We start from the raw sequence: 27,282 nt of genomic DNA on the forward strand, positions 1-27,282 counted from the left end.
GCCGTTAGTGTTAAAGATAGGAAAGCGCATCTTGTGGATGATGAACGTCAGATTGGGAGTGCTCTTAATCACGTCGGTAATCCATTGAAGCCGGCGGTCATTGTTCCAGGGAGAAATAAGAACCGATTAGAGGGTACACTCTTGGGTTTTTAATAGATTTGGTGAAGTTGAATACGATGAAGAAGACGAAAGGAACAATACAAATGAGCAGAGAAATTGAGAACTCAAGATTCAACATTTCTTTTAATAATTTCTTAATTGGAAATTATGAAGATTGATGGATAAATCAAGGGGTGGGGAGGGGGGGGGGGGGGGACATACCATGAAATGACCAAAATGTCCCTAGCTTAAACGGTCACTAGACGGCAAAACTTACTGTGGACTAAAAGTGGAACGAATTCAATAACAGTGGACTAAATCTGGCAAAATTTATTAAGGTGGACTAAAATTGGAATGAGCCCTATAACAATAGGACCAAAAATGGAATTCACTCTTTTTACTTATTTTTAAATTTGATTTTTTTTTTTTGTGTTTAATAGTATTTTTAGTATAGTTTCTAAATATATAAATTTTGTATATTAATACTAAACTTAATATTATGAAAAATTAAATTAAAAATAACTCCAGTCAAGCCTCGTTAACCGAACAAATACATAAAATGGGATGGAGGGAATAATAAATAAAATATAATATATAAAGATAATTGCATAGGAAGTTTCCACAATTACATGAACTTCAACCCATCATTGGTATGAATTTGCATACCGAATATTTGTCAAACTTTATAAACTATTTAAACTTGTATTATTAAGGTTGAGAGATTTGTTAGCCATCGGCCGAGTTCAACTCCTACTCAATTTGAGACGGGGCGTTGTGACATACTTCGTACTATGAAGAGATGTAATTAAATGGTTAACGTCCACTTACTTATTATCAATTTATTTTAAGAATTACTTATCACCAATTGGTTTTAAGAATGATATGACAATCAAATAATCAAAGAATTCTATGGTTAAACACTTATTATGGAGAGATGTAAACATAATGCAACGCTGTTAGAGTAGCTTATCATGGAGAGATGTATAGGATGAGTAACCTACTGCCAGAATGGCTAATCATGGAGAGATGTACAGAATGGACAACCTACTGAAAAGTATGCATAATGCAACGTGTGGTTAAATGGTTACTGTCTAATTTCAGATGTCTGAAATTACTCAACCCATTACCATACATAAACTTTTCTTAAAAAACAAACACACAAATTCCTTTTATTTTAAACTTTCAAAACATACAATGTCACAAACCCGTTTAATACATGATAAAATTTAATTTTAGTTTCTCAACATTATTCACAGAACACAATATAATTTTATCAAACATAAAATATTGGGAAAATGGTCAAATAGGCCCTCGAATTTTAGCTTAAAAGTCAATTAGGTCCCTAAACTTTTTTAAAGGTGCAATTACACCCATCAATAATTCATTTAGGTGCAATGAAACCCAAAAACAAGTTAATGACCTGCTACCACAGGTCATTAGGGTTCAGGCCATCTTTCGGCGAATTTTTTGGCAAAAAAATGTGACCAGCAACTGACCCAGATTTGTCAAAAAATTTAGCCGGTCACTTTTTTTTATTGGAAAATTCGCCAGAAGGTGGCCTGAACCTTGATGACATGTGATAGCAGGTCATTAATTTGTTTTTGGGCTTCATTGCACTTAAATGAATTGTTGATGTGTGTAATTGCACCTTTAAAAAATTTAATGGCCTAATTGACTTTTAAGCTAAAGTTCAAGGACCTATTTAACCCTTTTCCCTAAAATATTTAAAAATTAACAACGTAGTGCATTTTATAAAGTTATATATTATGGAGTATATATTTTAGGCAATTTATATCCTACACCACGGCGTACATTGCACTATGCGCCCAGATGCAAAACGACGTCGTTTTAATTATTTTTTTTTTGAAATTTCCCACCCCAGTGAATGGCAGTAGGCTTTTCTTTAAAAAAAACCCGCTGTTCAAGAATGTACATAATGTTATACTTGAATACACATAATGTTATACATGAATACACATAATGTTATAACAAAATATACATACTCTTTTTAAAAGATAATACACATAATCTAACATAATACATAATAAACATAAACTTTTAACATAATACACATCAACTCTTAACATAATACACACAAATTTTCTGATTCGGATGTACATAATTGTATAAAAATAATGTACATAATTGTATAAAAAATACACATAACTGTATGAACCAATACACATAACGTTGTGAACGAATACACATAACGTTGTGAATAAATACACATAATCTCAGCAACTTCCTACCGCGCCTCCCAACACGACGTCGTTTTGGGAAGCGCGCGACGCACAGTGCTATGTGCGCCGTGGTGTAGGATATAACGATTGTATATTTTCCCCTCCATATTTCTGATTAAGTATACTATATCAATTTACAAAACATACGATATTGGATTGGATTCTTTAGGTGTAAAAATATATATTTTAGTATTAAGTCTTAAAATTATATTAATTCAATTTACCTTCTCATGAGTATAAGGATAGATTAATGAGATTCAAAATATAAAATCCAACATAGTCAAAGGAAACCTAGATTATAAAAAAACATATTAAATGTTAGTAAAATTTCTCAACAATGATGTGAACACCATAAAACATGATTGGAATAAGGGTCAAATAGACCATCGAACTGCATCTAATAATGCAATTAGGCCATCGAACTTTAAAAAGCAACAATTAGCTCCCTGAACTAACTAATTTTATTCAATTAGTCCAATTTGTAGGTTTTGGAGGTTGTTAGCAGGTCACCCCTAATTTATAATATTTTAAAAAAATTATTATTTAAAATTAAAATTTAATAATAAAAAAAAAAGATACCGTCTCTGCCGGAGACGAAGAAACCTTCTTCGTCTCCGGCCATGGAGACGGAGTTAATTTCTTCGTCTCTGGCCGGAGACGAAGAAGGTTCCTTCGTCTCCGGCCAGAGACGAAGAAGTTAACTCCGTCTTCATGGCCGGAGACGAAGAAACCTTCTTCGTCTCCGGTGTGTCAATCTGTTTTTTTTTTTAATTATTAATATTAAATAATTATTTTAAATAATAATTAAATTTTTTTTTGAAAAGGGGTAACCTGCTAACAACTTAGAAACCTACAAATTAGACTAATTGAATAGAATTCGTTAGTTTAGAAACTTAATTGTAGCTTTTTGAAGTTCAGTGGCTTAATTGCATTATTGAGTGCAGATAACCTATTTGACCCTTATTCAGTTATTCCAAACATGATTTGATGAGATGTCATTGATGGTGATACACAATGGTTTGCTACTTGTACAATGATTCTTTCAGCCGCGTGGTCAGACAGTAATGTGGCGCGCGTGGTGGTGGAGTATTAAATAGGAAAGAATGTCACAACGAAACACATCGGGCTTCTCACTTTTCAGCTCCCTCTCTCACTCTTCACTGTTGACAGATAATAAAGAAAGCTGCCCAGCAGTTCAGTGATATATAAATACACCTAACTAGTTGTATGAACAATTTTTCCCCAATTTTGCATCTCTGTGAACACTAGCACTGCTCATAAACTCAATCTATCTATGCCCTAGATCCCCCCATTTTTTCTGTGTCTTTTTTAGTTTCACCAGCCCACTACTCCCTCACTTTCACCTCTCATTCAAGGTGACCCATTCCTTTTTTGCTGGCAAATTTCTTGAATTCAGTTGTGGGTATTTGTTTGGTACGGATGTGCATGGTTCTGAATGAATGGCAGGTTTCTTGGGTTCTGAACTGAGCTGATTTTTTGTTGTTTGAGTGATGTATGCGTTTGGGTAGATCTTGGGGGGTAAAGTTTGGTTGTTTTTACTGTTTCAATAATGGCGAAAGATGCTTTTTTTGGAGAAAATATGTGGAGGTTGTGAGGTGGGAGGTGGTGGGGTTGAGTTAATTTTGGTATAGAATGGGTTGTCTTTGCTGTAAACCTTCTGCCATTGAAGATAGCAGGGAGAGTCCAAGGGAGAGGCTGTCATGTAAGGCTTCAGTGGATTTGCGGGTGGCAACAGGGAGGAGAGAGGAAGCTTACAGGGCGAAGGATCCATTGGAATGTAATGACGTGAAGACAATGTTGATTGAGAAGCAAGCAAATGGTTCAGTGAGGTTGCAGAATAATGGGAAATCTGACAGGAGAAGTGAGAAGGGGGAGTATATAGTGACCACCACATACCATCCTCATCCTGGAATGGCCACACTTCCTAAAGCTACTGAAGGAGAGCAGGTTGCAGCTGGCTGGCCATCCTGGTTGGCTGCAGTGGCTGGTGAAGCTATCAGAGGATGGGTGCCTAGGAGAGCAGATTCTTTTGAGAAACTGGATAAAGTATGTTTCTTTCCCATTTTTAATTGGAAATCACTCAAAATCTTTCTTAAAAACCAAGATCTACCACTTTGTTCTTTGCTATAGTCATTAGCTCAACTTCTGGAATTAACTACTTATTCTGTATGATATATCTAAGCAGATGATTTTCTGACCATTATGATATATCTGACATAGACAAAAAGTCAAATTTTTTTGGCTGCACAGATTATTCAGACATCTGGAATCTAGGACATAGATAGATGGCTTTTCCTAGAGCTATCCCTTTTTGTAGCTTTTACTAAGCATTTCGTGTACTAAAAAAATGAAAATTATGTATGGTCTCATCCAGTTTACTATTAATTTTAGGGTCTGTTCTGTTGCTCCTATTCTTTTCTTTTTCGCTTGTAATTTTAGCATTTTGTTTGAATCTTGCTCATAACTTGGAGTCCACTATGTGTGCAGTCTGAAATTCTGTTCCTTTGAGCTTCTTTTCCATCTGTTTTTGAGTATGGATTTCCTGTAAATATCTGTATAGTTTTCAATATTATTTTCAAATGCTTTTAGCATGTATTCAACTTCGGGGCATTGTTAGCATTAATTCTTGATACTGAAATTAGAGTTGATAGTTGTAAGGTTCTGCTATAAAACAAAAAAAAGCAGTATGTTCTGTTGTCTGGTAATTTGAGATATTATTAGCTGATGCTATGCTATTGTTTTGGCTAAACTTGTTCTTGGTGTTATGCTTTCCAGATTGGGCAAGGTACTTACAGTAATGTTTACCGTGCTCGTGATCTTGATCAACGGAAGATTGTTGCTCTGAAGAAAGTTAGGTTTGATAACCTGGAGCCTGAGAGCGTTCGGTTTATGGCAAGGGAAATTCACATCCTTAGAAGACTCGATCATCCAAACATTATAAAGCTGGAAGGTCTAGTCACATCTCGGATGTCGTGCAGTTTGTATCTTGTTTTCGAGTACATGGAGCATGACCTGGCGGGGCTTTCCTCACATCCTGGTCTTAAGTTTACTGAACCTCAGGTATATTCATTAGGTTATCTTTATTCCTGCAATTCTCTCGCACTTTCAAAAGTGGGCCCTACTGTAATGAGATTTACTTACTGTTTCCAGGTGAAATGTTACATGCAACAACTTTTACAGGGACTTGATCATTGTCACAGTCGTGGGGTTTTGCATCGTGATATAAAAGGCTCCAACTTATTAATTGACAACAATGGCATATTAAAGATCGCAGACTTTGGTCTGGCAAGTTTCTTCGATCCTAATCACAGTCAGCCTCGAACTAGCCGTGTTGTGACCCTCTGGTATCGGCCACCTGAGCTTCTACTTGGTGGTACTTACTATGGTACTGCTGTGGATTTATGGAGTACTGGTTGCATACTTGCTGAACTTTATGCCGGGAAGCCTATTATGCCTGGAAGAACAGAGGTATGGTAATTGTAGGTTTGTTGCCTAATCTAGGATTCTAGGAGCTTCCTAGTTTTTTTGTGTCGTGTTAATACATACTTTTATGTCATGATAGGTGGAGCAATTGCATAAAATCTTCAAACTTTGCGGTTCACCTTCTGAAGAGTACTGGAAGAAATCCAGGTTACCTCATTCTACAATTTTCAAGCCCCAACAACCTTATAGACGTTGTGTTGGGGAAACATTTAAAGATTTCCCTTCCCCAGCATTAGGACTCATAGAGATCCTACTTTCTATTGATCCTGCTGATCGTGGATCTGCAGCCTCTGCTTTGAAGAGTGAGGTATGAACATCCTAACCAATCAATTCGTCTTGTGTCATTGTGACGTTCAATTGCTGCTGCTGCCTCGTAGAAATTTATTCGGGTTAATCAAATGTTAAATATGTCGTCTTGTATAATGGTACTTCCCTTCTTTTCAGTTCTTTTCAACGAAACCGCTCCCTTGTGATCCTTCAAGCCTTCCAAAATATCCTCCCAGCAAGGAGTTTGATGCTAAAATGCGTGATGAAGAAACAAGAAGGTATGTGTATTAGCATAGAAACACGTGATATGCTTCTGCTGTAGCATTATCGACCTCTTTTCCACGAAAGCTTCTGATAATCTTTGCATGAATGCAAATTTTAGGCATGTTGCAGCCGGGAGCAAGGGTCACAGACAAGACGCTGAAAGGAGAGGTACAAGAGAATCGCGAGCGCTTCCTGCACCTGATGCTAATGCTGAATTAATCTCTTCGATGCAGGTGAGTGATTTGTGTCACCAATAGGTTTTTGTTTTCTTGAAATAATATTGGTGTAATTTTGTAAATGCAGAAAAGACAAAGTCAGTCGAATTCTAAAAGCAGAAGTGAGATGTTCAACTCTCAACAGGAAGAAGTGGCTTCGGGTTTTCCTATTGACCCGCCTAGGCCATCTCAGGCCCTTGGAGAAGCGAGCAATGATCCCCAAGGACAGCTGCATAAGAGAGCTTCGCATTCAGGACCGCTGGCTCACAGGGCTGCCTGGGCAAAATCCGGGAAGTGCACAGAAGACGCCCCAAAGATTTCAACCGGGGAAGACTTGTCAGCGTTGTCTGGTCTGGTTGCTGCTAGGAGGAGCTTGTTATATGAAAATCTAGCGGAGCAGTCTGGCCCTACTAATCGTGAACCTCCAAAACTTATATCAAGATTTCCTGGATCCTTCAAAGAGGCTTCGGATACAACTATGAAGCAAAACCAAAAAAGTCAAGTGCACCAAAATGATGAAGGAAGAAGTAGCAGCAATGATCCTGTGATTGTAAGAAGCCAGCCTGATTATCATGCATTCATTCATTTTTTTCCTTTATTAACTCATAAATTGGGGGTGCCATTTGTATTTTTCATTTCCAGCTGGGCTATGGATCAAAGGGCAACAAGATTCACTACTCTGGACCGCTGCTCGTTCCATCAGCCCGAGTAGATCAGATCCTCAAAGACCATGACCGCCATATCCAAGAAGCTGCAAGACGGGCACGGTTGGACAAGGCAAAAGCAAGAAATGCTCAGGTTGAAAAAAACCAAATATCAACAGGTTCATTAGTTGTTTCTGGACGCTGAATTCATGTTAAGAAGACTTAGCAGAGGTGACCGTAGGAATATGTAGCTGAATTTCTTGTTCCTATATGAAAAAGAAAATAAACAAGGAAAGAAGAGGGTGGATGGGTATATATAGGCACTTTGGCTCTTCCACGAAATGATGCATGGAAGCAATTTGTTGGACAAACCTAGAGAGAGTTCATTAGGAAATCTCTTCTCTTTCTGCCATGTGAGCTTTTAGCTTGCAAGCATTGCAATTGTTATATATTGCCCAATATGTATAGATCTTGTTTTCCTTCAAATGGTATGCAGGAATATAATGGAAGTTTGACTCTTAGCAGTTTAAGCCGGTCAGCTATGAGTAACATACATAGGCTGGTTGATTTTGTCGGCTAGGACCACAAGGCAGAGTTATCCTCAGGTAGTAGTTGCGGGTTTTCTTCGTCACTCAAAAATAATTGAACCTGAACTTCTTTAAGTGAAGTGATCAAACATTGCAGACTAGAACAGAGACAGAGAGACAGTACAATCTGAAAGAGATAACTTGGCAGAAAAAACTGAAATTTTTTAAAACTAGTGGCTGTCTGTAGGGTTTCTCAGTTGCACCATGAAATCATAGTACAGGGAGAGAAGTTGAGGATAAACAAGCCAAGAAGAAATTTAATACAAGAATGAATGTGGTTTCTTAAACAACAGGGTTACTATATCATAAAAAAAAAAACAGCACCACCAAGGTTCATGATGCTGCAAATGTTGTACACTATATATATACTACAAGGTTATTGTGTTTTTTCTTTTACTTCCTAATCCTGCTTGCTTCTCTTGTTTTCAACCTGTAAAGCAAGGGTGATGTGACAACTTCTAATTACACTGCTGGTTCCCAAACTTTGTTAACAAAATTAGTTTAGTTACAAGGCGGCGAAGCCTCTCAGCGCCCGGCCCCGGGACGAGTTTTGTGGGGTCCCCAACCTTGGAGCAAGGAGGATCACCTTCACACCAACCACCAGGTGTGTAGCTGCTGTTTATCTTGCCTAGTAACTCCCTGTCAATCCTGTCCAACAGAGGGTCATCCCTCCTGAACTTTCTGGCGAATGCAGCATCGCTAGCAATGATGTTGGCTGTGTCGTTTATGTTTAGGGTACGAGGATGCTGGCGAGGAGGATTGTCCCAGGATATGAAGTGCATGTCATGGTTGATAGCTGTTGGTATGAAATGTGGGGCATTGCAGATGACTGTCTGAAAGTATCCTTCCGGGGAGGACACGAAATTGGTGTAGTACATGAGTAGAGTTCTTGGAAGATTTTCCCATCCCCATATGCAGTACTCCACGAATTCACGCGATTGCACCATCCAAGCCGATCCTGCAGATGGGGATGTGTTTGTTTGTTTGTTATGTTCTGTCTCAACTAAAAGTAAGTTTAAACTCAGAATCGTGTGTAACTCACCTGTAAAGAGTCTAAATGCTGTGGGTAAACCTCTGTTAGGATTCACCCAGAACAAGTCTGACTTAGTATTCTTATACAGCCCTGGATCCACCATCAATGGCATTCCCCTTCCTTGCCTGCAACATATGAAACATTAACATTAAAAAAACACAAACACAAACACAGTTGTAACTACAAATACACACAACATACTCCTTCCACCCTAGGTTACTCGTGTGCTCGATGAAATTATAATCTCTTCTCACATCTGCGAATACGGAAAGAAGATCTGCAACAAAAACTACAGGTCATTACAGAGCAAAGAAAGTTTTGAGTACATATGGGAGGAAAAAAAAACAAAAAAACACTAACCATCTTGAGTGACTAAGGGATAGTCTGAAGCACTGAGATTGATATACCAATCCCAATCCTTATATGTTCTGAGAAGAATGGCACTGGCATGAAGAGTATTGCTGACCATGGTTGGGCCTCTGTAAGTAACCATGTTAGCTTTGGTGATCATATTCACATTCCCAACCTCAACAAAAACAGGGTCCCTTTCCAATCTGGATGCCAGTTCCAGTCTCTCATCCACCGTCGCCTCTAGGTCGAGGTGGACAAGGTAGTAGTTCCTAGGATGGTACAATGTTCTCAGTACCCTCCATAGCTTCTCAAGATCACCTTTGGAAGCAGAGATCAGATAGGCGAAGCGCGGGATGGAAGGGGCAGGCGGAGGGGGTGGAGACTGCTCATCATCTTTAGCCTCAGAAACATCATTTGAGGTTGCCACGCGAGATGGGAATATCGAGAAGATTTTGCCCGACGAAACCATTCCTATGTTGAAGAAGTTTACCAGAAGGAAAATGCACACAACTGAGCTGATTGCAAGAGGATACACCCATTTCTTCTCCAGTACATTCATAGACCCCATTGGATAACCTTATCATGTGCTATATATATATCTATATCTATATTTATATTTATTCACACACAGATATCATTCTGTTCTGATCTGTAGATGATTCTACAAAACTGTGTTCCTATGCATGCAAATTAAAAACTTGTCACAGGATTCCTCAATCTAGATGTTGCTGTCGTTGAATCATATGCCAGCCTGCAAAACTGAGTAACATCCACCACATTACATTATTTGTTAACCGTACCCATGAAAACACAACTTCACAAGCATTAACGAACAACCTACAACGATACAATCAAAGGATTTCTCATGTATGTATTATGTCATTCATATATACGAGCCCTTTAATTGGACAGTCAGCCAATCAAAACACGTTATGGTATAATATTTTGGCAAACGATTCACTCAAAAGGCATCAAATCTTTGTGAACGAGTGATGTTTTTGTCTTCTTTCACCGCAATAACGATAAGAAAAAGGATTAGGGATTCCGAGATATCATATCATATCAAGCAATGTCAGAATGTACCTTTCTATCATCATCACAATTGAGGGATCATTAACCAAAAGCTAAAACAAAACTCTGGGCAATCAGCATTGTAAAACAGAAAAACATAATCAGCAGCTGAACAACAGACAATTAGGAACAGAAGGGCAACAACCTTTTCATTCGAATGTTGTCGTGCGTTGGGATTCTTGAAAAAGTGCAGATCCCAATGCCTGGTGGATTTGGAAGTATATATCAAGAATAAGAGAGAGAAAGCATGATATCATAATCTGAAGAAGGGGGGAGAGAGAGATAGGAAGAACTAAATGGAGATGTTTTGGAGGCAAGGGGTGTGAGATTAAGACAAGTCACGTTGAAATTTGTGTTGTGTCCTTATTCTGTTTTGCCATTTCCTGGGAAAAACATGGGAGAGAGAGAAGAGTGCGTTATAGATTTGGCTTTTGAGAAAACAGAAACTCAAGTCCATTTTTCACTACCTCTCCTTTTGTTTGAAACAAAACGCCATTTATGCTTGTCTGTACACTTGTCTCCTCAACTTCTATTTTCTGTTCAATCCCTTCTTAAAGTTTTCAAGATACAATAGTGCTTTGTCTACGTTAAAAAATTATAATATAATCAAAATGAATTATGCATTCTAATGAAAACATTTATAAAAAAAAATCAAATTTTGTTCCTTATCGATGAGTTATAATGAGTTGTTAACCCAAAGCTCACCTTCAGGTGGGTGCTGTAGGCTTTTCCTTAAATCGATAAAGAGGATATTAGACCATCTCCAACCCTATGCAGCAAATTTTATCCTAAAAAAAATAGTCTAAACATATTCTTATATCAAATTTTTTTCATCTCCCACCCATCACACCAAATTTTATTTCTTCACTAAAATAATTTGTTTTCTCATAAATTAAAACTTTGTATTATCTTTAAATATTTTAAGAGTTAATTGTTAAATAATCTTTTATGCGCTATAACTTGAATGCCAAATCAATCAACTAAACAATGTTCATGATCATGAATTTTTTTAATTAAATAGAAAAGATAGAACTTACTTAGCTCCATTGAAGATGTAATCTCTAAATTGAATGAAATGAATCAAGAATATAATGCTTCACCTCTCTGATCCGTATACGGAGACTAGAAAACTTAGAGATTTGAAACCGTTAAGATTCCTAGAGTTTTCCCGGGTATTTATAGATGTGATGAGAAACCATCTTTCAAGAGAAATGGGGAAACTCCTTTAGGAATAGAAATCCCTTTAGGAATGTGACATCCTTTCAGTAATAGAAATCCCTTTAGGAATGTGACCTCCTTTCAGGAATAAAAATCCCTTTAGGAATGTGAAACCCATAACCTTATCCATTATACATCTTTTAACCCTTATAAACTTAAATTTTAACAGAATGAGAGGGAGGGAATTTCACCCAGTAATTTCGCCTTTACACATCACTAATCATCAACGTGAATACCTTATGGAATTACAACCTTTATTATATAAATCATTGGTAGGAAATAATTATTTCTAACATTAATATCTCCAATGGTCCTCCGAGTATTAAGCATTTAGTAGCTATGGTCATCCAAGTTTTAAATGACTACGAGACGTCTTCCATGTTTTTAAAAATAACCACCCGTGGTCCCCTGAGGTTTGGTCAAACAGACGTTAAATGTGGGGGCAAAGTTGACATTTCACATTTTTTTCATCTTTAAGCTCGTCAATTAGATCTTAGGTCACTATTTCGCCCGAATCAGAGCCCTAATATACAAAAGGTTGTTGTTTGCCATTTGCCAATGGAGGCTTCGTATGGATCAAGTTCCACGATTAGGAGGCGCAATGTTAGAGAGTTTAGTGAGTGTGTATGTATATGTGGAAACAATATGAAGTGGAAACAATATGAAGCTTTGTACTTCATGGATAAATCAAAATTCAGGGCATAGGTATTTGGTCTGCTCCAATGAAAGAGTTAGTAAAAATTTTGATTTATTGTTAATTTTTTTGGGCGTTATATTTTGGTTTAATTGACAAATGGCTGCTGAAATGTTTGGTTTTATTTAGACTTGGCAATTATGGACACGACCCGTTAACACGACATGAAAATAATAGGTTAGTGTTTAGCCTTAACGTGTCCTGGGTCGTTAACGAGTTGACCTGTTAAGGACCCATTATGTTTCGTGTCTTTAACGGGTCAACCCGTTAATATTATCGTGTTAACCCGTTTACACAAACTTGTTTATAACCTGCTAAAAACCATTGTCATGAATGAGATTACAAAAGATATCATGAACATGACTAATGATGAATTTACAACATTAGCACAAGATCCTACATCAATTATTGATGTTCAACAATCTGAAATTTGAATTTTTATTATATTCAATTTTATTCTAAAAACTAGCATGGACTTCTTTAATTATCAATTTTTGGATGTTATTTTATCATTTTATGAATGTTATAAATAGAATATTTTTTAGTTTGTTTAATGGATTAAATTGCAGGTTTTATTTCCTTCACACACACACACACACACACACACACACACACACACACACACACACACACACACACACACACACACACACACACACACACACACACACACACACACACACACACACACACACACACACACACACACACACACACACACACACACACACACACACATATATATATATATATATATATATATATATATATATATATATATATATATATATATATATATATATATATATATATATAGATGCACTCTGGTGCGAATAAGTGCCCAGGAAGGAATATGCGAACGAATCAGCGCGCGACACGTATCCAGATCTAATAACTTAAAAAAAACGCTGTGGCATTTTCGTAAATAATTGAACATCGAAGTGCAAGTAAAATCACTTTCAAGTGCACCTACTTTCACCTATAAGTGCATGTAATTTTGCCTTGTTAGCATTCACTTCCCGCAAACATTCATGCACCTAGATGTACTTATAACTATAGGTTCAACTATTTATAACTATAGGTGCACCTACTTTCACCTATAAGTGCATGTAATTTTGTCTTGTTAACATTCATTGATCTGAGTTCAGCGGGTAGTAATACCCCTAAAAATCACTCGCAAACATTCATGCACCTAGGTGCAACTACTTATAACTATGTGTACAACTACTTAGAACTATAGGTGCAACTACTTATAACTATAGGTGCGTTCAGTATTGACGCTCAGTTTAAATTTTTTACTTGCACCTATAATACAGTTTACATGTAGTTGTAATACATTTTACTTGCACTTTGATGTTCAATTATTTACGAAAATGCCACCGCGCTTTTTTTAAAAAATCAGTGTTTCTCATACATTAGATTTTCTCATCCATTAGATTTGGACACGTGGACAGACAGAATCCACTCCTATTTCGCGCCTGGGCGAAGCATTCGCACCTGAGTGCAATTATATATATATATATATATATATATATATATATATATATATATATAACTTAACTTTAAATTTCAGTTTTTTTTAATATACTAGTATTTGCGCCCGTGCGATGCACGGAATAGATTTGTTGTAATATATTAAGAATATTTGGATCGATATATAATTATTTAAATTAGAACATCAAATATTATATAGTGCAATTGAATATACGGGTTGGATCATTTATGTGTTTTTATATTATCATTTTTTGAATTTAAGCAAATAATTGCTCAAATTAATAGTTAATGTGTAGATGTATGCATGCAGTTAGACCTGGCAATTATGTACATGACACAAAACCGGACACGAAAATAACGGGTTAGTGTTTAGCCTTAACGTGTCCCGGGTCGTTAACAGGTTGACCTGTTAAGGACCCGTTATGTTTCGTGTCTTAACGGGTCAACCCGTTAAACCTATTAAGAACCCGTTTAACCCGTTAATATTATCGTGTTAACCCGTTAACACGAACCCGTTTACCAAACATGTTTATAACCCGTTAAGAATCATTGTCATTTATGTAAGAACCATTGTCATAATTGAGATTACAAAAGATATTATGTACATGACTAAGGATGAATTTATTACATTAGGCCAACATCCTACACCAATTATTGATGTTCAACAATTTGAATTTTGAATTTTGATTGTGTTCAATTTTATTCTAAAAACTTGTATGGACTACTTTAATTATGACTTTTGGATGTTATTTTATCATGTTATGAATGTTATGAATTGAATACTTTTTAGTTTGTTTGATGAATTGAACTGTAGATTTTTTTTTTAAATAGAACTTAACTTTAAATTTTAGTTTTTTAAATATATTAATAGAAATAACGGGTTTAAACAGATTTCGTGTCATGTCGAATATTATTGTGAAACTAGTTTTTTGCGTGCATTGCGCGATTGAGATAATGCCCAATGATTTTTTTTTTTAAATAAGTACTTTAAAGTATATTAAGGCAAGATTATATTGAAATTGTTCATGCATAGATAATTGAAGGTTGAATTTGCGTATTTAAATAGGTAATTCTTCTCCCAAAGGTTGAGTCCCCAACCCCAAGGGCCCCCCACACTCCGACCCGACAGAGCATTGTGGGAAGTTGTAAATCACGGCGACTCAATGGTTCAGCAGACAGGGTCAAATGCTGATACGCATAAGGAATCTGCCCACTTTGGACATAATTCCCGCATTGCGACCGCCGAGGTTCAAACCTTGGTCTCTTCTCCCAAATGCTACCCACTAAACCATTGAGCTAAGCCCGTGCGGGTTAAATAGGTAATTCTAAGTTTACAAATGCAAAATAATATAGTCAATATTGATTATAATTGTCAATAAAATAATTGTATAGGTATGGTTGAAACCAAATACGGGACATAAGGGAGAACAAATAAAAATTAGGGCATAAAATATTAAATATATACTAATATTGTTTGAGGAGATTCCGACAGGATTTGTGGTTAAGTTCTATTAAGACTTTAATATTAGAATTAGATTAATGGTGTAGTTATAATTCTATATTAGACTTTAATATTAGAATTAGACTAACGGTGAATTAATGGAAAAGTTAAATGGATAATCATATAATTAAGAATAAATTAGAAAATCTTAAAAGAAAAAAATTAAAACCTGAACAATATGAACCATTCATTTGATTTAATAATTTGGCGGTCATTTTTTCTACCCAATGTTAATAATTAAATAAATTCGCTGGTCAAATCCGCTAACGCTAACCGCTAACTGTTGATTGTCAAACAAGGACATTGCGAGGTAGTTCTCACTTCAATTTGTTGTGTGATTTGAATACTCTCTTTGTCACAAAATCTCTCAAGTAGTTAATATGGTTGGCTTTATTAATTATAATTTTTTTTAATTTTTTCATGATATTTATAAAGTACTTGGTAAATAAATATATAACATTATTTTATGTTATAACTTTGATATTTAATTAGAAAAATAGTGCACAAAAAAAGATAATAGATAATGTAGTGAATATAATCAATTGATGAATTTGAATGTAAAAATTTTTACATTTGAGAAAAATAAAGACAATATAACTAATGAAAATATTTCTTTTAATTAATTTATTGATAATTAATAATTTTTTTATTCATTGAATAAAGACATTGTAAGGACAATGTAGCGAATATAATCAATTAATAAATTTGAATATAAAGAATTTTTATATTGAAGAAAAATAAAGACAATATAACTAATAATTTTTTTTTTTTTGAATAAAGACATTGTGGACACACAACTCTAAATTAAAGAAATGCATATGTATTATTTTTTGTTGTAACTACTAAATTATTATTTATATAATTTAATAAGAGTAAAGTAGAGTACTAATTATGCCAACTTTGATTGGGATGAGTTTCGAACCTAAGACCTTTTTTTTATTGAGATCAATGAGTAAGTTAACGGTGAACTAACGACAATTCTTAAAATTTTAACGGAATTAGTAACGGTGTGTGGGTATTTTAGGAAATTTTAGTGTAAAATTTAAATCTGATCAATCTTTTAATTAATCTGAGCCATTCATTTGATTAAAATCTGTGACCGTCATTTTTTCTACCCATTATAGGCCTAACTCTCTTGGGCTCTTATTAGTATATATATAGTATATATTTCTGTTTTTTTTTTTTTTCATTTTTTTTTAAATTTACATTTACTATTTACTATTGTTTAGGTGTGAAATCAAGTAAATAGGATTTTGTTTTTAATTGTTTCAATAAATCGTAAATATTACCAATTGTTTGGTCACACAATAAGCTTTATCTAATTATATATATATATATATATATATATATATATATATATATATATATATATATATATATATATATATTATTTAATAAATTAGAAATTATAAAAATAAAAAATGATTAAACTGTGTAAAGTATATCAGTGAACATTACGGATTATTTGCTTAGAGTAATTGCTTACTGAAAAAACTTTAGTGAGTTATTTTATTATAAGCAGCAAAAAATTGTGTATATAAATTAATAAATTAGTTGTATAAATTAAAAATGAAAAAACCGGAAGTATATACTTAAAATTAGATTTCTAACTTATTTAATTTTCTGAATTTCGGAATAAATTTGTAATTATAAATAGTAAGGTAAGAATAATTCTTATGCAATATACGATTTGGCAACTCAATTAATATTAAGATTCCGTGCAATGAACATGTATTTTATCTTGTGTACTCATTTGAACGGTAATTTATTTTTATACAATAATTATGCTGACAGGATAATAGGGCTGGCACCCGACCCGGATCATAAGTGGGCATTTGACCTAACACCATATTTGACCCGACACCACATGGAAACCCAACGGGCAAAACTCCAACCGACAGAATTTCAACAGGTGTCACCTTTACTGCCATTGAAGCCACCATTGATGAGAGTGAATTAAAGGCTTAGGCTCCCCACTTATGTCCCATGTTGTTACCGTTAGGACTTGGTATAAATAGGGCTCTCCTCAGCTAGCAAAGGACAATGTACTTTCTATACTAAAAGACTAAGCAATACAACAATCCGTTATTCTGATATTATATTTCCGGTAACATATTTACCGTCATTGGTGCTTTCATTGAGAGCCTGAGTCCAACACTCAAGCAGGCAACGACACATACAACTCATTCCCTCTTTCAATAGCAAGCTTGGAAGAATGGCGTCCCACAGCTCCCACGGTTCCCGCAACGTGAACAACGACAATGTCTCAGGTGACCACCGGAACCAACTCACCAAAAATCGTGGAGGGGACCTCCGAGAAAAGCTCAACAACGGGAGGCACAGGGACCTTCGAGGCCAACTCAACAATGGAGGGGCAAACCAAGCTGTGAACCTCCAGGCGACCGCCGATACCATTCAGCAAGCAGCGATGACGCAAAATCAGGTGGCGGTGGGACTACAAGGCCAAGCGGCCCCTCCGCGACCTCAGGAAATAGAGATAGAATCCCCGCGGAGGGTAGATGCCCAGCAGGACGCAACCAGTGCAGCGAGGGACGTAGGACGTCGTATCAGGACAGGGGGTCCAGGGGAGGGCACCCAAAGAAGTGGACCGGCCAGACGGCAACCAGGACCCTCCCGCTCTGCCCTGGAACGATTGGGACACGGGGCGCCCGCGCGGCAAAGGCTAGAGTCACGGGCCGAGGGGTCCTCCGCTAGAGGCCCTCGCTGGCACGAAGATAGAGAAGCAGAAAGATCACCCACAGAGAGGATGGGCGAGTCTCGTGGGCTGGCCCCGCGCCGGCATGGTGGCAAGTCGGCCCTGTGTCGACACTCGGATGAGCGACGCGTCGATGAGCCGGCTCCGCGTCGGCACTCGGAGGACGAGTGACGCGCTGATGAGCAGATTCCACACCGACACGTGGATGAACGGCACGTCGAGGAACCAGCTTCGCGTCGACACTTAGATGGACGGCACGTCGAGGAACCAGCTCCGCGTCGACACTCAGATAGACGGAACGTCGATGAGCCGGCTCCACGCCGACACTTGGGCGAGCGGCCCGTCGATGAGCTAGCCCCACGTTGACACATGGAGGAGCGGCAGCTGGCCCCGCGCCGGCACCCTGACGATTCGGCCCTGGTCGAGAGGGTGCAAAGAAGAATCGAGGAGTTAGCAAGAAGGGTGGAGGCACGGGAGCAGTCGCCGGAACCCGAGGTACGGGTGGCAGCACCATTCTCCCCAAGCATCATGGATGTACCTTTGCCGAGGGATTTTAAGTTGCCTGCCATCAAGGCGTACACGGGGGCCACTGACCCACGTGTCCACATGACGAGATATAAGGCTACTATGGTAATGATCGGGGCAAGGGACGCTATCATGTGCCGAGCATTCTTGTCCACCCTGGATGGAGCAGCCCAAGACTGGTTCAACTCCATCCCGGATGAGTCGATCCAAAACTTTGGGGAGTTGTCCAAGAGCTTCCTGACATACTTCTCCGGTAGCATACATCGTAAGAAACCCTTCTCTCACCTCTGTGTAGTAAAGCAAGATAGGGGCGAGAGCCTCAAAGACTTCATGATGAAATGGAAAAAGGAAGTCAATAATGTCTACGACTTCAACTCCAAGGCGGCGATCCTGATATTTATCCATGCCTTAAGATCGGGGTATTTCCACAAGCAGCTGAACGCCCACCACCCCCGTTCTTACGAAGATCTAATGAGGACGGCTAGCCGCTATGCCGAAGCAGAGGACGTCGACAAGAAGAAGAAGGACAAAGAGGATGGTAGGAAAGGTGAGAAGCCTGGGAAAGCTGGTCCGCCCATCCAGGCACCATGCTCGAACCACCCGACCGCAGGGAAAGGCCGAGACCACGAACGACCTCGCCTGGTCCCCTTGCGCAATTTAACCCCTCCTACCCATCCCGTCAGTGTCATTCTAAAGCAGGCTGATGAGATGAGAATAGTGGAGTTCCCACCAGAGTGCATGAAGGTCTCCCCGAAAGGAGACCAAACAAAGTACTACAGGTTCCACAGGCAACCTGGGCACTGCACAGATGAATGTAACGTGCTGAAGAGACAAATAGAAGAACTCATCCAGCAGGGCTACTTCCAACATTTCGTCAAGCGATCCAAGCAGCAGCAACATCCGCAACACAATCCACCAAAAAATGTCTGGAGGGAGGAGGATGGCGCCGAGCCGTCCACCTCGAACACCAAAAAAAGAGAACACGACCAAATATCTGAGCAGGATGATAGCGAGAAGGAAACCGAGGTGGCGCCCAGACGACAAAAGAAGTACACCATACACTTTATCTATGGTGGACCTGCGGGGGGCGACACACCCGCAGAGAGGAAGAAGTGGAGCAGACAGCTGTACGTGGGAGAAGTGGTAAGTCTTCCCAAAGGAAAGAAGTAGAGGCAGGAGGCCATCACTTTCTCTGACGAGGACTTCCCCAAGGCCCCCCTACCCCATCGCGATGCACTGGTGATTAAGATGGACATCAATGATATGATCGTATATCACATCCTAGTCGACATGGGAAACTCGGTCAATGTGATGTACTATGACGCCTTCACCAAGTTAGGGCTACCTAGGAGCCAGCTCAAAGAGGTACAAACTCCACTCTCTAGGTTTATTGGGGATTCGGTGGAAACCGAAGGGTCGGTGGTCTTACCCGTGGAGATAGGCACGAGCCCCAACCTTCGCAAGCTGGACATGGAATTCATCGTGGTAAGTCTCACTTGTGCGCACAACATCATATTGGGGAGGCCGGCACTGGAGGACCTCAAGGCCATAGTGTCGGTGGAACACTTGTGTATGAAGTTCCCTACTCCGAATGGGATAGGAGCCGTCAGAGGAGATCGGCGAGCAGCCCGCAGTTGCTACGTAAAGGCATGCAAGAAGATTGGAAGTAAGGACCTACAGGCCCACACGATCGCGGAGAAAATTTTTCAAAGAAGAAGAGGCCTGGCCCGCGCCGAGCCCGTATCAGAAACGGAAGATATAGTTCTACATCCCTCCAGACCCAGATCGAGTGGTGAAGATCGGCATAGGCTTAAGTCCAGAGCTAAGGGCCTAGATAGTGGATGTAATCAGCCGCTCCCGCGCGGTGTTCGCATGGGGGCCAGAGGACATGCCAGGCGTAGATCAAAGTATCATAACCCACAAGCTCGCAGTCGACCCCAGCGAAAAGCCGGTGCATCAGCGAAAAAGGTATATGTCGGCAGAACGGAGAGAGTTCGTGAGAAAGGAGGTGGCCGCGTTGCTTCACATGGGGCACATCAAAGAAATTTACTATCCGCAGTGGCTGAGCAAAGTAGTCTTGGCTCCCAAAGGATCAACGTGGAGGATGTGGGTAGACTACACGGACCTCAATAGGGCATGCACTATGGACCGTTTTCCACTACCTAATATAGATCAGTTGGTGGATGAGACGGCAGGATGTGAACTTATGAGCTTCATGGACGCCTTCCGTGGGTACCATCAGATATCCATGCATGAGGAGGACGGCGAGAAGACCGCCTTCACCACTTCTGTGGGGATATTCTGCTACTTGGTCATGCCATTCGGATTGAAGAATGCCGGGGCCACATACACTTGCATGGTGGCAAAGCTGTTTAAGACGCTGTTAAGACGAAACATAGAAGCATACCTGGACGACATGATTGTCAAAAGTCGCAAGGCCACCTCTCATGTCGAGGATCTCAGCGAGGTATTTTCCATTATGAAGAAATTTCATTTGCGCTTGAACCCAAAAAAATGCACCTTCGCCGGTTGGGAAGCTTCCTTCGGAATACTAACAGCTCCGCCAGGATGGCACAATGGGCCATGCACCTCAGTCAGTTCGACATAGACTTCAAACCGAGGCCCGCCATCAAATGCCAAGCTCTTGCAGACTTTGTAGTAGAGGGCACAGCCCGGGAAGTGACGGACCAGGTAGAAACTGAAGATGGAGGGTGGTGGACCTTGTCTACAGATGGTTCTTCCAATAGCAAAGGTTGCGGCGGCGGCGTAGTACTCGTCACTCCGGAGGGATTCCGCGCCTACTATGCCATCCGATTCCACTTCAAGCTATCTAACAATGAGGTAGAGTATGAGGCCCTCCTCAATGGACTGCGGTTGGCGGCAGGATTACGAGCTGAAAAGGTTCGAATTCGGTGAGATTCCAAGTTGGTAGTCAGCCAGGTGTCGGGGGAGTATGAAGCCAGTGAAGGAAGCATGCAGAAATACAGAGACGCGGTGCTAAGAACCTTGCGCGAGTTTGAGGGATATGAAATACACCAGGTACCAAGAGAGCAAAACGCCGACGCCGACATGCTCTCCAAGTTAAGTATCGGAGTCCTCAACCACATCAGGAAGATCGCTCGGCTAGAAGACCTCGAGACTTCAAGTATCGATGTCTCGTGGGCCTTCCCTGTGCAGACTAGGGAACCATGTTGGATTGACCATATCAAGCGATACAAGGAAGATGACTCCTTACTGCAAGACGAGGCAGACGCAAAGGTAACAAAATTGCGGGCACCCAGCTACATCGTCTCGGGCGATAAGCTATACAAACGCTCCTACAACGGCACGTTACTAAGGTGTCTATACCCAGATGAAGCCAAGTTGGTGATGAAAGAAGTCCACGAGGGGGTATGCTCCACGCACCAAGTGCGTACACCATTGCACGTCGCATCATGTTACAAGGGTATTTTTGGCCCAAAATGCTAAGGGACTGAGCCGAGTATACAAAGCGATGTCCCAAATGCCAAGAATTCCAGGCACTACCAGGTCGACCTGCGATAAACTACACCTTGGTAAGCACCGTGATTCCTTTTTCAAGATGGGAATTAACCTAGTAGGGGCCCTCCCCACGGGGACTGGAACCAGGAAGTACATCATTGTGGCCATCGACTATTTCACGAAGTGGGTGGAGGCCGAGCCCCTGGCAAGCATCACCGCAGCAAGGTGCAAAAGTTTTGTCGAGAAGAACATTCTGTATCGTTTCGGTATCCCTCTCCAAGTAATCACAGACAGTGGTCGTCAGTTCGAGGCACGAGAATTTTCAGAATTCCTAGCAGGATGGGGCATTAAGCATAGCCGAGTGGTGGTATCTTATCCTCAGGCGAACAGACAAGTGGAAAATGCGAACAGAACCATCCTCGACGACCCCAAGAAAAAGCTAGAAGCAGCCAGCAGAGCCTGGGTGGAAGATCTCGATGGCATCCTCTGGGCCTACCGCACGACACCAAGATGGGCCACCGGAGAAACCCCATTCGCCCTCGCTTATGGATTCGAAGCTCCGGTCCCGGTGGAAGTGATCATACCTATTAGAAGGGTGGAGGAGTTCTAGTCAGAACAGAATGAACTCCACCAAAGGGTTGATCTAAACTTCTTAGATGAAAAGAGAGAAGCGGCATTCTGCAAAATGGAGAACTATAGTCGCTAGCTAAAGTCCTACCACGACGCAAAAGTCCAACCCCGATATTTCCAAGTCGGCGACCTCGTGTTGCGAAAAAGGGAAGCTAGCCAACCCCTGGAAGGAGGAAAATTCGCAAAGAAATGGGAGGGGCCTTACGTCGTGGAAGAGATCATTCGCCCAGGTACATACAAGTTAAAAACGACAGGAGGAAGGATGATCGATCGGGTATGGAACTTGGAACATTTGATTAAGTATTTTCCTTAATATCCTATAGTGGTAGTCGCCTGGGACTAGTACTTGGTAATCGCGCTCCGTCCGCTCTACATGCTAAAACTTTCTGAAATAATATCTTGTTTTCATGGTCTGCCCATGTTGTTTATTGAAGCGAGTTCGTTATCGTCCTTTACGAAGCTTTCTGAAATAATATCTTGTTTTCATGGTCCGCCCATGTTGTTGCTTAAAGTTAGTAAAAAAAAAAAACAAAACAAGAAAAGGGAAGGCAGGACCGAGGCGCACGCCTCGGCCGAAGAATTGGCCGAGGTACACGCCTCGGCCAACGCCGAAGTCCGTCTCGGCCCCACAAAAAAAAAAAAATTCAAAGTCGCAAGTTTATTCCGAAGTAATAGGTTTATTCTGAATATTCTGAAAGTAGCAAGTTTTATTTCGAACATAGAAAAACAAATTATTCAAAGATATAGCTGGGAAGCAAGGAAAAAATCTCAAGTACGACTACAGAACTACTCGTTGTCCGTGATGTCCTCAATCACAATCTGATCAAGTGGAACATCGGGGACGTTGCTGGTGTCGATGCCATGAAACGCGTCCACCAAAGAATCCTCACAAGCATCGGTAACATCATCGGCGACTTCATTCTGGACATCAGGGTCAGGATTCTTCTCTATGACGGGCAAGCCAAGTACCACGGGGTCAAAATTCGGAACCTTCTCTCTCAGCACTGGAAAAATCTGCTGTTGCTTCGTATACATCCCAATTTTAAAAGCAACATGCGCCTCGGCCTCGACCGCCTCTTAACCAGCTCCAGTTTTGAGGAATTCCCGGACAGCCCCAGGAGTGCACACATAATTCATCGCGTCCCCTTTAAACTTGGCTGAACTCTTGTAGGCCCCAACAGGCGTCCTCCGACTTTGGTGGCACCGCCACTTTTAGTTATCAACTTTTAAATCTTCCACTCCCAGTCTTCCCACTTTCAATTTCTAGCCATCTACAGTCCCTTCCGTTAGAATCGACTGTCTCAAGCCGTTTTCTTAATGGTAGTTTTATCCTTTCACATTTAATAACTTAAATCAGATGTTTCCTCATCAAAATAGTCAAACAATGGTTTCCCCAAGCTAAACGAATACAAAACCATAGCAGAGCTTCAGAACGAGGATCTGACATTAATATCATTGTGAAAAAAAACCCGAAAGAGATAGCTAATAAAATTATCTTGCCAATGACCACATCGCCATTGTGTCTATGTGGCTGGAGAAGGTGGAAGATGATGAAGGCACTCTTACTGCCTTGTTGGGAAAAACCATTCAAGAAAGAAGGCTAGTTCTTTTTTTTTTTTTTTTTTTTTTTTTTTTGGATCGCATCTAACTAAATTGTTCTTGTTAGTTGTCCGCTAGTCTTTGAGACGTAGAGACATTCGCGATCCACTCTCTCTATTATGCTAATTGTGTCGTCTGCATAGGTAAGGTTGTTGGAGCTTCTTTCTATATATACCTTCTTCCATATTGAGCAGAAATACCATAACATCAGACAAAATTAAGAACTTTTTCTCCTTTCTTCATAGCTTCTTTCACTTCTCAATCTATATCTTGCCAATGACCACATCGCCATTGTGTCTATGTTGCTGGAGAAGGTGGAAGATGATGAAGGCACTCTTACTGCCTTGTTGGGAAAAACCATTCAAGAAAGAAGGCTTGTTCTCTTTTTTTTTTTTTTTTTTTTTTTTTTTTTTTTTTTTTTTTTTCTTTTTTTTTGGATCGCATCTAACTAAATTGTTCTCGTTAGTTGTCCACTAGTCTTTGAGACGTAGAGATCGCGATCCACTCTCTCTATTATCGCAAATTATGCACTGGAAACATGTTCATCATGAATGGTGAACACGGATCCAAACGGCGCCGTTTTTACGTTAAAAAAAAATTCGCGAATGTGATGTTAACGACGCGCGTTTGGTCAGATTATGAATTTTCTGTTATGAGATTATGAATGTACTGTAAATTCATAATCTCATAACAGAAAATTCATAATCTCATAAAAGAAAAACATTTATTAAATTATGAATTTTCTGTTATGAGATTATGAATTTACTGTAAATTCATAATCTCATAATAGAAAATTCATAATCTCATAACAGAAAATGCATAATTTATGAATGTTGAAGAAGCTTGCGCTACAGAGGAGCAACCATGGTTTCGGACGGGAATGTGTAGGCATGATTCCAAAGTGAATGTGCAGGCATGGATTCATAATTTATGAATGTCCGAAATCATTGATCACCTCAAATTAAAGTAAAATCGCGAAATGTGAAAATGAAGAAGAAAAGTCACGCGATTAATTAAGGAGGAAAAAAAAAAGATAACGGTGCACTAACACCGTTGGGATCGTGTTCACCATGAATGGTGAACACGGTTCCATGGCATAACGATTGCTCTATTATGCTAATTGTGTCGTCTACATAGGGAAGGTTGTTGGAGCTTCTTGCTATATATACCTTCTTCCATATTGAGCAGAAATACCATAGTAGCAGACAAAATTAAGAACTTTTTCTCCTTTCTTCATAGCTTCTTTCACTTCTCAATCTGAGCATATATATATATATATATATATGGGCCAATGAGATCACCTTGATAGATGAGATCTCATCTCATCTATTACTAAATTTCCAATGGATGGATATGATTGAAAGTCAAATACTAATTAATTAAAGATATAAATAAAAGAGAATGGTGAAAGTGTATATCTATTATGGTGTTTAATTTTGGTCATAATTGAAATAAAATCTTTACCATATTATAAGGGATCCTAACCACGGAAATAATTAATTTTATTTTTTATTCTGGGTTTTTAAAAATGCATCTGTAATTTTTATTTAGGTTTATGTTGCGGTGGTGTGTGCGTGTGTGCGGTATGGCGTGTGCAAATTTCTAGGAATTACGTATCAAATTAAACACACCTATTTGAGTTTGGTATATGGTATTCCTAGAAAATCTGGGATGGGTAGTGGGTGCATATGACGCGTAGGGTATTGAAACTTACGATAAGTACATCTGTAAATTTATTTAGGTTTATGTTGTGGCGGTGTATGCGTATGTGTGGTATGACGTGTGCAAATTTCTGGGAATTACGTATCCAATTAGACACACCTATTTGAGTTTGGTATATGGTATTACCGAAAAATTTGTGGTGGGTAGTGGGTGCATATGACGCGTAGGGTAATGAAACTTTGCATCATGTTGTCGTTTACATTTATGTTTATATTTATTTGTGATGCGTTGGTGGGTACGCTTATGTAGGTGGGCGTGTGTAAAGTCTAAGCGGGTTGTGATAGGTTATGGGTTGTTTCGTGTGGGGCGTGATTGTGTATATGTTTTTGAGTTGTTGGTTTGTGCGTCGCTTCAATTGGGCGTGTGCGTAATATTGGGAATTAGGTAACCATTCCAACAGAAGAAAATGTGTTTCATTTATGTAGAGGCGTGGGTGTTTTGAGAGGTTAGTGTGTGCTTATGAAGTGGTGGGTAATGCTCAAATGTGGTAGTGCAGAGATGGGATGTGTGGTGTTTGATGTGGGGCATGATTGTGTATATGTTCTTGTGTTGTTGGTGTGTGCGTTGCTTCAATTGGACGTGTGCATAATACTGGGTTTGATTTATGCAGAGGTGTGTGTTTGTGCAATTGGGCATGTGCAAAAATCTGGGAATTAGATAACCAATAAAAAACAACTATATGTTTTTTTTTGTTTTTTTTTTTAATTTTTTTTTGGATTAGGGGTGTGCATTTGGAGTGGTTAGTATGTGCATATTAGATGTTGTATTGTTCTTTTCGGAACTTGTATTTTTGACTCTCATGCGTAGGTGTGAGGGCGTATGATTGGTGGCATGTGCAATAAATTCCAACAGAAACATATCAAATGCACAACCAAAGTTATCACGCATAAAAGTTAAAACACACAACCAACAATAAATGTCGATAACACAAACATATCAAATGCACACATGATAATAAATTTCAACTTAGTATGCACATATTCCAAGAAGAAGAAGAAGAAGAAGAAGGATGAGAAGAAGAAGGAGAAGAAGGAGAAGGAGAAGAAGGAGGAGAAGGAGGATAAGAAGGAGAAGGAGAAGGAGAAAGAGAAGAAGAAGGAGAAGGAGAAGGAGAATGCGAAGGAGGAGGAGAATGCGAAGGAGGAGGAGGAGGAGGAGGAGAAGTCAATGACTAAATTTGGAATTGCCACCAAAGATAAGAGACATCCGTTGAAATTAACTCATTGGAAAAATAATAAAAAAATAAAGAGACGAAAATATCTTTGCCTAAAATAGTGTTTAATCGAAAAAGTCATCGAAATGACAAAAGTTGTTCAAAATATGATAGTTTGGGGTGTTAAATGGCAAAAATGATAATTTGAGAATAAATTTAGAATTGGCACCAAAGACAAGGGACCTCCGCTATAATTATCTCTGAGTAGATAAATG

The 27,282-nt window shown here is 39.3% G+C and overlaps 3 protein-coding genes across 5 annotated transcripts; 2 read left to right on the forward strand and 1 right to left on the reverse strand.

The window, feature by feature from the left end:
• Nucleotides 1-3,473: 3,473 nt before the first annotated feature.
• On the forward strand, nucleotides 3,474-7,712 carry LOC109163930 (probable serine/threonine-protein kinase At1g54610). The gene is made up of 8 exons (XM_019312653.1): nucleotides 3,474-4,406; nucleotides 5,136-5,420; nucleotides 5,511-5,828; nucleotides 5,923-6,150; nucleotides 6,288-6,388; nucleotides 6,493-6,607; nucleotides 6,678-7,139; nucleotides 7,232-7,712. Exons 1-8 carry the CDS (start codon nucleotides 3,993-3,995, stop codon nucleotides 7,436-7,438), a joined length of 2,130 nt encoding a protein of 709 aa, XP_019168198.1. The 5' UTR covers nucleotides 3,474-3,992; the 3' UTR covers nucleotides 7,439-7,712.
• Nucleotides 7,713-7,821: 109 nt separating this feature from the next.
• Nucleotides 7,822-10,747, reverse strand: LOC109163931 (beta-glucuronosyltransferase GlcAT14A-like). Of its 3 annotated transcripts, none has more exons than XM_019312656.1 (5): nucleotides 10,421-10,747; nucleotides 9,214-9,955; nucleotides 9,055-9,130; nucleotides 8,863-8,978; nucleotides 7,822-8,778 (listed from the first exon to the last, which is right to left on the reverse strand). In XM_019312656.1, the coding sequence occupies exons 2-5, from the start codon at nucleotides 9,770-9,772 to the stop codon at nucleotides 8,279-8,281; spliced, it is 1,251 nt and encodes a 416-aa protein (XP_019168201.1). In that variant the 5' UTR covers nucleotides 9,773-9,955; nucleotides 10,421-10,747; the 3' UTR covers nucleotides 7,822-8,278. The 3 variants fall into 3 exon arrangements, with proteins under 3 accessions (XP_019168201.1, XP_019168199.1, XP_019168200.1); XM_019312654.1 differs by having other exon boundaries at nucleotides 9,214-9,963; XM_019312655.1 differs by having other exon boundaries at nucleotides 9,214-9,963; nucleotides 10,288-10,747.
• Nucleotides 10,748-21,396: 10,649 nt separating this feature from the next.
• On the forward strand, nucleotides 21,397-22,513 carry LOC109163913. The gene is made up of 2 exons (XM_019312636.1): nucleotides 21,397-21,813; nucleotides 22,004-22,513. The coding sequence occupies exons 1-2, from the start codon at nucleotides 21,397-21,399 to the stop codon at nucleotides 22,511-22,513; spliced, it is 927 nt and encodes a 308-aa protein (XP_019168181.1).
• The last annotated feature ends 4,769 nt before the right edge of the window (nucleotides 22,514-27,282 follow it).

The sequence above is a fragment of the Ipomoea nil genome, unplaced genomic scaffold (assembly GCF_001879475.1).
Source record: "Ipomoea nil cultivar Tokyo-kokei standard unplaced genomic scaffold, Asagao_1.1 scaffold3050, whole genome shotgun sequence".
Lineage (NCBI taxonomy): Eukaryota > Viridiplantae > Streptophyta > Magnoliopsida > Solanales > Convolvulaceae > Ipomoea > Ipomoea nil.

What these genes read in the sequence shown, in the direction of transcription:
- LOC109163913 (XM_019312636.1), top strand. Translation starts at nt 21,397, where the DNA reads ATGCAGAAATACAGAGACGCGGTGCTAAGAACCTTGCGCGAGTTTGAG. An exon ending in TGAAAGAAGTCCACGAGGGG is followed by an intron (nt 21,814 to 22,003) that starts GTATGCTCCACG and finishes TCCTTTTTCAAG; the next exon opens with ATGGGAATTAACCTAGTAGG.
- LOC109163930 (XM_019312653.1), top strand. Translation starts at nt 3,993, where the DNA reads ATGGGTTGTCTTTGCTGTAAACCTTCTGCCATTGAAGATAGCAGGGAG. An exon ending in TTAAGTTTACTGAACCTCAG is followed by an intron (nt 5,421 to 5,510) that starts GTATATTCATTA and finishes TACTGTTTCCAG; the next exon opens with GTGAAATGTTACATGCAACA. An exon ending in GCAGCAATGATCCTGTGATT is followed by an intron (nt 7,140 to 7,231) that starts GTAAGAAGCCAG and finishes TTTCATTTCCAG; the next exon opens with CTGGGCTATGGATCAAAGGG.
- LOC109163931 (XM_019312656.1), bottom strand. Translation starts at nt 9,772, where the DNA reads ATGGGGTCTATGAATGTACTGGAGAAGAAATGGGTGTATCCTCTTGCA. An exon ending in AGTAACCTAGGGTGGAAGGA is followed by an intron (nt 8,979 to 9,054) that starts GTATGTTGTGTG and finishes CATATGTTGCAG; the next exon opens with GCAAGGAAGGGGAATGCCAT. An exon ending in AGCATTTAGACTCTTTACAG is followed by an intron (nt 8,779 to 8,862) that starts GTGAGTTACACA and finishes CCCCATCTGCAG; the next exon opens with GATCGGCTTGGATGGTGCAA.